This window comes from Petaurus breviceps, unplaced genomic scaffold (genome assembly GCF_028583685.1).
Source record: "Petaurus breviceps papuanus isolate PSGF00001 unplaced genomic scaffold, PetGlider_PUasm1.0 208, whole genome shotgun sequence".
In the NCBI taxonomy this organism is placed as follows: domain Eukaryota; kingdom Metazoa; phylum Chordata; class Mammalia; order Diprotodontia; family Petauridae; genus Petaurus; species Petaurus breviceps.
The window spans coordinates 31,264,410-31,276,773 of record NW_027185852.1 but is presented as its reverse complement, the minus strand read 5'-3'; the positions used below and the strand labels follow the sequence as shown (position 1 = coordinate 31,276,773).

Below are 12,364 nucleotides of genomic sequence, written 5' to 3'. Positions count from 1 at the left end.
CCCCCGACGTAAGGAGTGTTCCCTGGGGAAGGAGGAACAGCTCCCAGACTTATTTCAAGTGTCTTTAGTGAAGTACAGAGAGAAAATGAAGTCGTTCTTTCTCCTCTCCCCCAGGGAAGGCTCTGCTTTCCAGTTATCCAGCAGAGAAAATGACTTTTTGGAAACCCTTTAAGGACCATTCTGTTACCAAGTTAATAAGCATTTCATTTCACTCAATCAGCAAGCATTTATTTATTAGGCTCTAAGCTCTTACTCTGTGCTAGGCATTGGGGATGCAAAGTAGGGCACAAACAGCCCCTTCCCTGGGAAGTCCTCTTTCCAGTGGGGGTGAGTGACAATGGGCAGACCACCAGGGACCACCAAGATCCCTACCCCAAGGAGACAGGTGGTAATCTCAGGGGAGAAGATTGGACCTGCCTTCAGCCACCTTGAGTCCTACCCCTGCCCAGACCAAAGCCCTGGGTAGGCCCTGCTTTTCAGTGGAGTTAGTGCCAGCTGGAACCTTTTACTCCAAGGCTTGGGCAGCCCACGAGGCTGGATCCCTTTCCCCTCTGTGCCCCAGCGCCTGGCAGTGGCCACAGAAGAACAGGGAGCACAGAACTGCGACTGATGTTATGAAGTGAATGAGGGGGAGCGATACCTCCTCCCTGGGCTCCATGGAACCAGTGCCTGCTGGGGCTGCTGTCCTGCCAAGAGATCGGAGGCCTGCAGGGAAGGCCTTCTCATGGCGTCTGTGCCCCCAGCACCCGTGCTTGGCCTCCCCTCCTGGGCCTCCTTTGCTTGTTCCTCATTCCTGGATCTTTTCTGAAGAGGGCTTGGGACCCAGGGCAAGGAATTCAAGAACAGGGGATGGCATAGAATTAAACAGGCTCACCAAGGGGTTGCAATAGGAAAGGGAAGCCAGGGCAGCACCCGTTACCTGAGAAATGTATGGTGGAGGCAGAGGCAGAGTCTAGACATGGTGAATGGAGCAAGGGGGATGAGCTCCACCACTGTGACTGGTCAGTCAGCAAGCATTTATTACTACTGCTATGTGCTAGGCACTATGTTCAGCATGAGGGATTGGGGAAGGAAATAAGCACTGATGCAGCACCCACAATGTGCCAAACACTGTGAAGCACTTTTTACAAATATTACTTCATTTGGTACTCACAATAACCCTGGGAGGTAAGTACTGTTATTATCCCCGTTTTACAACTGGAAGAACTGAGACAAACAGGTTAAGTGCCTTTCCCAGGGCCACATGGCTAGTAAATGTCTGAAGCCAGATTTGAATTCAAGTCTTCCTGATCCCAGGCCCGGCACTCTAGCCACTGTGCCACCAGTCTGTACAAAGACAGGCAAAAGACAGTGAGTGAGGGGTAAAGATATAAGGTGTGGCCAGGGATGCATATCCTCAGGGGCAGGGGCCAGGTCTCCTAGAATGGAAAGAGAGTGAGAAGCGACCTAAAATGAAGGGAAGTTGGCTAAGGGTGGCTCAGGAATTCCAAAGGGCACAGTAGAAAAGGCAGGCAGACCTGAAGTGGGCTCTGGAAGGGGCAGGACTGAGGTAGATGGGGAAATGTTAGGCAATGGGCCGCTGGGGATCCAGCATCCCAGGGATCAGGAAAGGAGACTGCCAGTTGAGGCCCCTGCCAACTAGCTGCTGGCTGGGAAGGTGAGATCAGCTCAGGCTTTCGGAGCTGTTTGTAGAGATGTGGCCAACAACGGAGAGCCGTGCAAAGGTGGCCCCAAAGTGAGTCATGGCAGAAAAGCTGAAGAACCCAAGGGGCCTCCTGGTCAAGAGGGCTAAGTGACCAGGTAGGGAGGGGTCCAGCCCTCTCCTCCAATCCCTGGAGACCTACCTGAGCCTTAGTTTCCTCTCTAAACTCTGGAGGTACACCTGGTGTGTCTGAAGCCCCTACCCACTGAGAGTCTGTGACTTCCTGAGGCAGCCCCTTCCTCTTGGAGATGGTGCTCATTGTTAGGAATCATCTTCTTCCATTCAGCTTCAGTGTCTCTCCCTGGACCCTCACCCCAGTACTCCTTCACTGTACCTTTGTGAGGAACTAAGAGACAAGGCAGACTGGTGTACAGAGTGGCCCCAGGGGCACCAGCCCTTCCCTTCTGCCCCTCACTCGGAGCTCCAGGCCTCCTGCTCTTTGCCCTATAGCCTGGCAGAAATCAGAACTCAGGCCAATAAGAACTGGAAATGGAGGGGATGCCCGTCAGGTGGGGCATGGCTGAACAAGTCGTGGTATACGAATGTAATGGAATACTATTGTACTATAAGAAATGATGAGCAATCGGATTTCAGAGAAACTTGGAAAGACTTATATGAACTGATGCTGAGTGAAGTGAGCAGAACCAGGAGAACATTGTACACAGTAACAGCAGCATTGTGTGACAACTGACTTTGATAGCCTTAGCTCTTCTCAGCAATGCAGTGATCTAAGACAATTCCAAAGACGTGATGGAAGATGCCATCCACATCCAGGGAAAGAGCTATGGAGTCTGAATGCAGATCGCAGCATACTATTTGCTGTCTTGCTCTGTTTTTTGTTTCTTCTTTCTTGTGGTTCCTCCTGTTGGTTCAAATTCTCCTTTACAACATGACTAATGTGGAAATATGTTTAATATGAATGTATGTGTGGAAACTATATCAGATTGCATGCCGTCTTGGAGTAGAGGGAGGGAAGAGAAGGGGAGAAAATTTGGAACTCAAAATCTTATGGAAGTGAATGTTGAAAGCTAAAAATAAATAAATCAGTTAATATTAAAAAAAACCTCAGGCCAAAAACCTGGCTACCTACCCACCCACCTGCCTGCCTGTCTGCCCCTTGATAGCCTCTCTCTGGCACTGTGGACTTTCACAAGCCCTTTGAGAAGAGAGCTCTTGGATTTGGCTAATGCCTGACTTTTGTCAAAGCCCAGCTTTCCTCATATCTCAGTCCCATATCTGAGCCTAGGTTTTGTGAACTCTCTCTCCCATGTCCCATCTTGGGAGCCTGGGCTGCTTCTACTGTAAGCAGGAACAGACAGGGGCACTCCATCCACTACAATGCCTCTCTTCCTCTCACTTGTCTCTCTCCCTTTGTACTTTCTTCTCTTTCTCCTTCCTCTCTTTTCTCCCCCTCTCCCTTTCTTCCCCTCCATGTCTTCCTTTTTCCCTATTTCTTCCTTCCCTCTCTCTCCCTTCCTGTCTCTCCTGCCCCCTGCTCCTCTTCCCCCTCCCTTTTCCCTCTCTCCCTCCTTTGCTGTCTCTCCCGCCTTCCCTGTCCTCCTCCTTCTTTTCTCTTCTTCATTCCCCCAGAGCCTTACCCTCCCTTTTATGGAACAGATGCTTGCCCTTGAAAGGCTGGAGGCTGGCTTCTCTTTATTCTCTTGCTCAGAGGCTCCTGGTCTGTTCCCTATATGTGAGCTTTGCCTTGGTAAAATGCAGTCTCAGTGGCTTTCTTAATCCAAAGCTTCCTCCTTGTCAAGCTGTTGTGGCTGCCTGCATGTCTGGCTGCAGCCTAGGACCTAGATGTTGGGGTTGGTGCCTTGAGCCAGGCCTCAGCCATGTAGGATACTGAATTCCCAGAATAGCTTACCTGGAAAGTCCTGTGGAGGGCTTTAGTCAAGCCTGCACTTGAACAGGAATCCCCCATGGCACCCCAACCCGATGGATACCCCACCTCAGCTTGAAGAGTGGCCAGGACAGGGAGCTCACTAGCTGCCAGATCAGTCCATTCCCCTGGGGGGGCAGCTCTGGTTGTTAGAGCAGACCTCCGCTTGGGATCCTGTTGGCCTTGGCTTCCTAGATTGGGTTTTCTTGTCTTGGTCATCCATGTTCCCTGTATCAGCATTTGGCTAAACAAATCACCCCCTGTTAAGCAGATCTAAGTGTGGAAGGAAAAGACTGGTCCTGGATCCTGGGTCATCCCTCTTCCTCCCCTTGCTGGTATCCTGAGACAAGAAGTGTGTGTATGTGGAGGTGGCAGGACTCTTGTGTCAGAGCCCAGGGCCAACACCAGGCTTCTTTGGTCACCATGTGCATGGAGACAGGAGGCAGAGTACACAAGTATATACTCTAGTCCTGTGATGTCCCCGTGATCCCATTGATTCAGGAATTCCCTCCCATGATGTAGATTGCAGCCTGTGTCCTCCCAAAAGTTAGCCTCAGAGGAACCATGCAACATGTGAGGACCCGTGGGGAAGGGAGCCCTCTGGCCACCCACCTCTTATGATGATCCTCCACTTGCCGTATGATCAGCTGCCTTCTCTTCCTGTCACACGGTTCTGTGATGGTGTCCTTTATTCCTGTTTCCCTTTAGTTTTCCATTGACTTTGTGTAGCAGTTCTCACTGACTGTGGGCTTCTCTCTCCAACCCTCTGGCTGATGCTCATCTTTAAAAACTGTTGTGTTCCGTATCTCAGTAATGTACAGCAGCACCAGTAGTTTTAGTCCTGAAAAGATGGCCCTCAGGTTGGGGGCAAGAACAGTGCTTTGCACTTCTCAAAAGCAACCCAGCCTACTACTGTCATCCTGCTTTTTAGCTCTGTCCATGTTAGATACACACATTGTTGGACAGGCTCAATGGGGCATCCATCCAAATGTGTGCTGAGCTCTGGGCAACAGACATCTTCATCCGCTTGGTCTTTCCTGTGTGGATGGAAACTCCTCTGTGTGGGTCCAGATCTCTTCCAGGAGTCTCTATGGGGTTCTGGGGTATGATGCATTTATACTGTGTCATCTGCAAACAGCAGTGTCAGGGAGGCCCCACCGTCCACAAGGATTCAGCCCCAAGTCTAGGTTGAAGAGAAATGAGGAAGTGTCATGAAGAGATTCTGGAAAGATGGGCTGGAGCCAGCTTGTAAAAGCCCTTAAACAGCAAACTGAAAAGTCTGCATTTTATCCTAGAGTTAAGAGGGAGTCCCTGGGACCTGTTCAGTTTTCTTCTGTGATTTCCTGAAATGTCATGTTCAGATTCTTTTGGTTTTTTTTCTCAATTTTCTGGGATGTTAATAATTCTGAGATTGCTATTTCAGCTTACCCTGTAGGTTAGTCTCTTGACTTTGAATATGCTTCCAACTCTTCCAATTTCTTTTTAAAAATGTTACTGATGCTTGTTGTTTTTATACCATAGTCATTTAAGAAAAGTAATTATGCAAACCCAAAGTATACAGTGTAGGCAACATTCTCACCCGCTGTGCCCCACCTCTCTCCAGAGAGTAGAGAAGTGCTCTTCATGTGTTAGCTAAACCTTATCTTAATCTTAATCAAAGTTTGGTTTCTGTCAGTGAACAGGATTTACAAAGCACTGGCCTCTTCCTCCTCTTCCTATTTCTTCTCTTTGTCCTCCTGATTAAATGAAGTAGACGTGGTACAAAGGCTGCCAGACCTCTGATAGATATGGGAATTGAGGCTCAGAGTGTTTAGATGCTTTGTTCAGGGCTAGAGCCAGGATTGGAACCCGTGCCTTTCCTGACTCCGTCCCTTCTACTCTCAGGAGAATTCAGGGATTTCTCTGCCCGAGGATCGGGACTGATGTGTTGAGTCTGTGGATGGTTGAGTGTCTCACTCCTTTCTCTCTCTTGGTCATTGTAGTGACCGCTTCTGTCCAGCCTCCCTTTTTCTCCCCTTTGATCTTTTCCTCCCTGAGTTCTGCCTGCATTTAGTCTTGGGATTTTCTGGCCAGCCGTCCTTGCCCCCTCCTTCAGAAAGGTCATTTCTCTGTTGGGCCTTTGGTTCTGCTGTGATGGCTTGTAACTTGTTCTGGAGGATTCAACAGTTTGGGTCAGCACTCAGTTCTTCTTGGCTCATTTAATTTGATGTTGATTTTAGTTTCCCGTGAGGCATTTGTAGTTTTTCTTCTCTTTGGTGCATTACTTAATGAGAGATATTCAAAGCAGCTGACAGGGTCCTCTCACTCTACTGATCTAAGGAGCTTACAACTAAGACATCCCATCAGGCTTACAGGACAACTACCCCACTGAGACAAGGGTGTGGGTTTGTGTGGACACCAGTGAGAGCCCCAGCAAACCCCCTCCCCTCATCCATCCTGTTACCGGCCTCCTTGGCCTTATTAATTCTCATTTCAGATTCCAAAGGGTCTGTTCTGATATTTTCTCATAAAATCATAGGAATTTGTCTCAAACAGCTTATTCTCATAAACTGAAACAAACATCCACGTTGCTGGCTCCACAGTTTATTAGCAGCGTAACAAGCAACAAAAGGTATTAATCAGTTGAGTTTTAAATGTTTACGCTGTCATATTTAAATACCTCAACAATGTATCACAGTGAGAAAGATTGCAGTCAGAGTCCCTTCTAAATATTCACTGTAACTGCCGAATTCTTAACTCTGGAAATGGAGGATTTCAAAGACTCTCCAGAATTCTCCTCAAGGTATCTCTGCCCTGGCACGAGAGCTAAACGGCCTCTGAGGGGAGAAGTTTCCCTAGTCTTTTCTCTCTGTCCTCAGCCCCTCCTGAGTGGGCAGTCTGCACCCTCTCTCCCACATATATATCTAGGAAGAAGATTCAGAGTCTGTGTGAGAATAAAGCTCCTGCTCACACTAGTGAGACAAGTACCCAGCTAACTGCAGAGCCCTGGGCCTGCAGAATTGGAAGGGATCTCGGAGGTCAGCTAGCTCAGCGTCTACCCAAATTGTGATTACCAAATGCACATCACTGAGTGATCAGCCAGAGCCTTCTTAAATACCTTCAGTGATGTGAAGATCACTACCAGTTGAGTACATTGCAGTTTTGGATATCTTTACTTGTAAAAAAAAAATATTTCCTTGTGTTGAGTCAAGCTGTAACACCATGCAGCTTCTCCCTATTGGTCTCACGGCTGCTCCCCAAGGCCAAGAAGAAAACATCTAACCCTTCTCTATCTGGCTGCCATTCGTATACTTGGAGACTGGCAACGTGTTTTCTTCACATCTTCTCTTGTGTCTTCCTTTATGCTTTAACTCCTGGACCCCAGGGCTTAGAGACACATCTCCACTACAACTACAATGTTTATGAATAGTCTATAACCCACTGGGGAAACACTGACACTTAACTAAACACAAAGAACCATGTAGAAAATGAATGGCTAATTAAAGCTCTGGAGGTCTAAGTGGACCACAAGCAGTATGAGGCAGCAGTGGGAAGTGGTAGCCCCCCGCCAAAATCTGATGGGATCTTGGGCTGCACTGAGAGGGGTGCAGCATCCAAGAAAGGGAAAGTGAGAGTCCCATTGTCACCTGCCCATATCAGACCTCATGTAGACTTTTGGGTTCAGTCGGTCAGCAAGTGTTTATTAAGCACCTGCTGTGGGCCAAGCACTGTATTAAGCCCTCAAGGAGCTCTTGCTCTAATTGGGGACACTGCAGACAAATGACTATGTACATGAGAGGCATAATAACAGTAATAAAAAAAATAACATTTCTCTAGTGCTTTCAGGTTTGCAAAGGGTTTTACAGGCATTATCTCCTTTGGCTGTATATGCACCATAAATTCTGGGCCTCCCAGTTTTAAAAGAACATTGCTCAGCAATAGAGTCCATGAGGAGGGCAGCCAGAGTGGTAGAGGCCCTCTCTAGTGGTAGAGCACCCCTTGGCGCTCTGGTCCCCTTCCCACCTTCCTTTTGTATGTTGTTTTCTCCATCAGATGGGAAGCTTCTTGAGGACAGGTACTATGTTTGTTTTTTCTTATATGTACCCCCAACTCTTAGCACAATGCCTGGCACACAGTAGGCACTTAATATATAAATGTTTATTCAATTGAACTATTGAAAGCTAGAGCTGTTTTTATTTTGTCTTTGTACACTCAGTACCAAGCACAGGATCAGGTATCAGATTAATGTTTGTTAAGTGAATCTGTGTTGTTCATATAGCTGCAGAGCTGGGGGCCTTTTCCCCTGGGACCTAGGGAGACAATGGGTCTGTGATGTGGGGTCTAATGGATGCTCTATCAAAGACAAGAGCCCAAAGCTCAGCCAGACATCTGGAGTGGCCTTCGACGTTCTCATAAGCCTATGGCATTTCAGAGTTGGGACTGACAGTGAAATGCTCCCTGTTCAGAAACTCTTGTGGTTTGGGTTACAGATGGCCTGGGGGTCCCGCGCCCGTGCAGGGTCTGCTGTGGGGGGTGACTCAGTCAGCCTAACACTCCCCCTATTCTTCTCCTACACAGGCAGCAGCTCATGGCAGTGGCATTTTAATTGAGGAATGGCCTTGACTTTGCCTGTTTGTTGTAAGAAGGAACTGTGTATTCTGGGGCCAGAGGGGGCACTTCTTTGTGGTGGAGGCCTTCTGGGCCCTGTTGCCTGGGTTAGAGCACCCAGGATGCCAGGATGAGAAGAGGAGGGAGTTGGGCCAGCCTCATCCCTTCCACCACCTCTGGGGGGAGCTAAAGTTGGCTGGCCCCAGGCCTCTGGCTCTGGCTGCATGTCCAGCCTGGCAAGTATGTGCCCAGCACTGTGGGAGACAAGGGCTCCACTGAGACAGACCTCTGTCTTCCACATGTCTTCCCTCAGATGCAGGGATAAGGTTAAGTGGCCAACAAAGAAGGCATCAGGGACCCATCCGTCTTCTCTGGTGCAGTATATAGAGGTCAGGAAGACCTAGGTTGAAATCAAACTGCAGACATTTAGCTGTGTGATCCTGGCATGTCATCTGCTTGCTGCCTGCTTTAGTTTCCTCAACTGTATATTGGGGATAATAATAGTACCTATTTTTCAGAGTTGTGAGGATCAAATGAGATACTTGTAAAATTCTTCTCACAGTGCCTGGAACATAGTAGGCATTTAATAAATGCTTTCTTCCTTTTCATTCCCCTTTCCTGTGGCAGTTTTTCACTCCCAGAGGCCCTGGCTGTGTTTGTCCACACAACAGCAGCATCTTCCTGTGCCCCACTGGAGAGAGCCATAGTGAGGTGTCTGGGTGTCTGAGAATGCCACACTGGTTTGCTGGCCTCTGGCCCTCAGGAGGACTCCCAGAGGCCTCTGGCTCTGTCTGTCCATATGATGTCAATGTCCTCACAGGTCCCATTGAAGAAACCAATGCCAAATTGTGGGAGTTTCCATGGCTTCTTTGTGAACTGAGGCAAAGAGGCTGCTGCCCAGTGGTTATGTCTAGAGAAGGCATGCTGGGATCCTGTCACAGGAAAGGCCTTTGGTCTGATATGAGCCACTTTTCTCCTGTCCCTGGTCTACGGAAGTAGTTATCACCACTCCCATTGACTCAGATCTATAGGGACATCAGACATCCTCAGCTAAGCATCCCAGCAGCTGATTGTTGGGAAAACTCATGGCTCCTGAAATGTGGTCCCCATTCAAGAGCAGTAGCCCCTTGGGGCTGACTCCTCAATCCTTCCTGTTGCCCTATAAATTGCCACCTTCTTCTGCTGCAGCCGTTCACATTCACTGCAGTAGAAACAGTGTTGGCTAGGAGCTAAAATCTTGTTTCTTGTGATCTTGGGGGCAGTTCCCTTCATCTCCCTGGGCCTTTGTTTCCCCCTTTAGAAAGTGTCTGAGGTCAGATTTTAATTCATGCCTTCTTGACCCCAGGCAAAATTCTCTGTCCACTACTCCTGACTGCTGGAAAGGTGGTGAACCTCCTGTCATTGGAAGTATTTAAATAGAGACCAGGTGACTGCTTGTTAGGGTTGGGGGCAAATGGTTGATCCCTTGGCATGGTACTTCAGAATCCCTCACTAGAGGGAGGGAGGGGGCATCTCTAGCCTGGAGACAGTTCAGGACAGAAGGACCAGAGGCAGTGAGGTAGATAGAGGGAGTAGGAATTAGGACATGCTGTAGGAGATCTCAGACAGTTTCTAGATGTGGACTTGAGGAACAGTGAAGACTTTGGACCTGCTAACTCCTGACCCCTTTTCCCTCGCAGGCCTGCAGAGTTAGCGACCAAGTATGCCAACTTGTCAGATGGGGCTTGCAAGCCTGGCTACGCGTCTGCCCTGATGACAGCCATCTTCCCCAAGTAAGTGCACTCTGTTCCCCTCTGCCCCTCAGACCCACTCCCTTGGCCTGGGGCTCAGAGCCAGTGACAAGACCATCTCCTCTACCCCTGCAAGGCAACCTTTGGTGACCTCTTGGCCAGGATTTCAGCCCATAATTTGGGTAAGATGAGCCTGCCCCAGGTTGCTCTGCCCACTGGGCCTTCTACCCTGTGGCCTAAAGCCTCTACTGGCAGTTCCCCTCCCCAGGCTTGGCAGGATGTGAATAAAAACTATGGTGACAAGGTTGGAGCCCGGATGGGCAGCCCAGGAGGTGAGGTGCCCATGGCTACAATGAGAAACTGCCCAAGCTCTGGCTGATGGGACTTTCTGGTCAAGCCTTGTTCACATGAGGTCTGGAAGGAGAGACTGCTCTGTCCCTGAAAACAGTCTCCCCTGAAAGCAACTTGAGGATGGGGGTCAGGGGGCCCAGTCTGTCTGAGGGTGGCTGACTCAGCTCAGCCCACTCAGCCTTCTTCCAGAGCTCCTTCTGGGTCCTCATCTGCCTGTCTGGCCATGGAGCAGGGCAGAGGACAGGGGGTAAGGAGCACTGTTTGCTCTTTCCTAGGGGGAGCAGCCTTGGATTCCTGGCTCCTGGTAGCGGTCACTTTAAGTGGATCCAGCAGAGAGAGGGCTAGTTCAAGAGAATTAGGGACAAGAGCATGGAAGTGTATCCCCTGCCAGCCTGTGGAGGTGGGAGGGAAGAGGGCTCTGTGTCTGGTCTTGGCTCATCCTGGGCTGTGACTGCTGGCTGGTTGACTGTGCCCGATGCCATTTCTTGGGCCCTGGAGGCAGAGGAGACCTGTCCTCACTGCTGTTTCTCTACTTCTCTGCTGGTTCTTGTGTCCATATGGGTTTGGGAGAGACTGTCTAAGCCCCTTGCTCTTGTGCATAGGTCAGGAGTCGGATGACCTGGGTAGACATTATTGTATCTTCTACCAGCTTGGTTTGGCAAGTGTGAGCCACGTGCATTTGTGATCAGTCCAGCCTGGGGCACTAGTGGTACTTGCATAGGTCCATGGCACAGAAAGCTTCCTTGGGCCCATTGGCCTCCTATGTCTAGGGCAGCCCTGCCTGTCATTGCCCAGGGATTTGGGCCTCCAAGCCCTCTCCTGTTGGGCTCCTTGGCTGCACCTCCTGTGTGCTGTTGGTTGTGGATGTCTTGACAGCTGCCTGGTGCAGATGGTCTTTGTGAGGACTAGTCTGAGGCCTGCTCTCCAGGGACTCCAGGGTAGATGGGAAATGGGGTGGGGGCAAGTCCAGATTCGGATTCCTTGAGGAGTTCGGGGCCACAATGGCCACGGAGACCCTCTCACCCTCAGCATCCATGTTCCTGGAGCTCTGGCATTAAGGCTGCCCATGTGTGCTTGTGGCCTCAACTGAACAGCCACATATCATGTATCACCTGGCTGACTGGAGGTGGAGGGAAAAGTGATCCCTGCCCCAGGCCTGCTCCCCAGCTACTGAGCCAAGGAGCAAGCAGGGAAGAGGAGCTGGGCCTGCTAGCTGGACTGAGAGAACAGGGAGCGCCTTGTCCTTCCTGGCCCAGAAAAGTGATAGGGGGCCAAAGGCACAGCCCTACAGACGCCTCAGCCAAGAGGCGAGCTCCACTGCTGGGCCAACAGTGAGCTCAGTGCCTTGTCAGGCATTGGGGAGTGGGGGAAGCCAAAGTAACCAGGTAGCCCTTCTCCGAGCTCCAGTGAACACAAGACTCACAAGTAGGCCAAGAAGACCCAGAACCACCCCCACACCCTGGGTCTTCTATGCCATGGCCAGCCCCCAACTGTAGGCTGGATGCTCAGGTCTCACTCTGGATTCTTGTAATAGCCATAGCAGCCATCTAGTTTCCTTTTATAAAAACAGTGCAATCAAAGTAAGAAAAAGGGAGAGAAGGGAAGGGAGAAGGGATGAGGGGGAGAGAAGGAGGGAGGGGGAAGGAGAGGGAGAGAAAGTGGGAGGAGAAAGACAAAGAGAGAGAGAGAGGGAGGAGCAAAATAGGGAAAGGGAGAAGGAGAAGAAAGAAAAGAAGAAAGAGGTTCTTGAGGACTCATTTCTTATCTTTTCTCTCTAAAATATAGCCAGGGATTGGGGAGGGGAATTTCTTTTTCCTACCAAGTAGAAGCACATGACAGGGGCAGGTGTGTGTTCACATAGCCTGAGAAGGAAGGCAAGGACAGCGGTTCCTGAAGCCCTATCTCCTGTGGCACTGGGGGTAGACTGAGTTCTCTTGAGTGGAATGGTCTTGTCCTCAGGCTTGCTAGCCAAAAGGGGAGATTTCTGGGGCTGTTCCATTTTGCAGCTGACTCCAAAATTTCCTGAATTCAGGTCTGGGCAGGAAGATTTCTCCAGGTGGGCACCTTGGAGGGTGAAAAGAGTGACTTCGCCTGGCTTCTGTCTAGTGT

General features: G+C 49.9%; 1 protein-coding gene across 7 annotated transcripts in view; it reads left to right on the top strand.

Annotated features, from left to right (window-relative positions):
• The window catches only part of LOC138165431 (CMP-N-acetylneuraminate-beta-1,4-galactoside alpha-2,3-sialyltransferase), a 144,535-nt gene that overhangs the window by 67,600 nt on the left and 64,571 nt on the right, over positions 1 to 12,364 (top strand). For all 7 annotated transcript variants that reach the window (XM_069093779.1, XM_069093778.1, XM_069093776.1 and 4 more), the window contains one exon: positions 9,854 to 9,946. In XM_069093779.1, the coding sequence (XP_068949880.1) occupies positions 9,854 to 9,946 (93 nt within the window). The remainder of the gene's footprint in view (positions 1 to 9,853; positions 9,947 to 12,364) is intronic.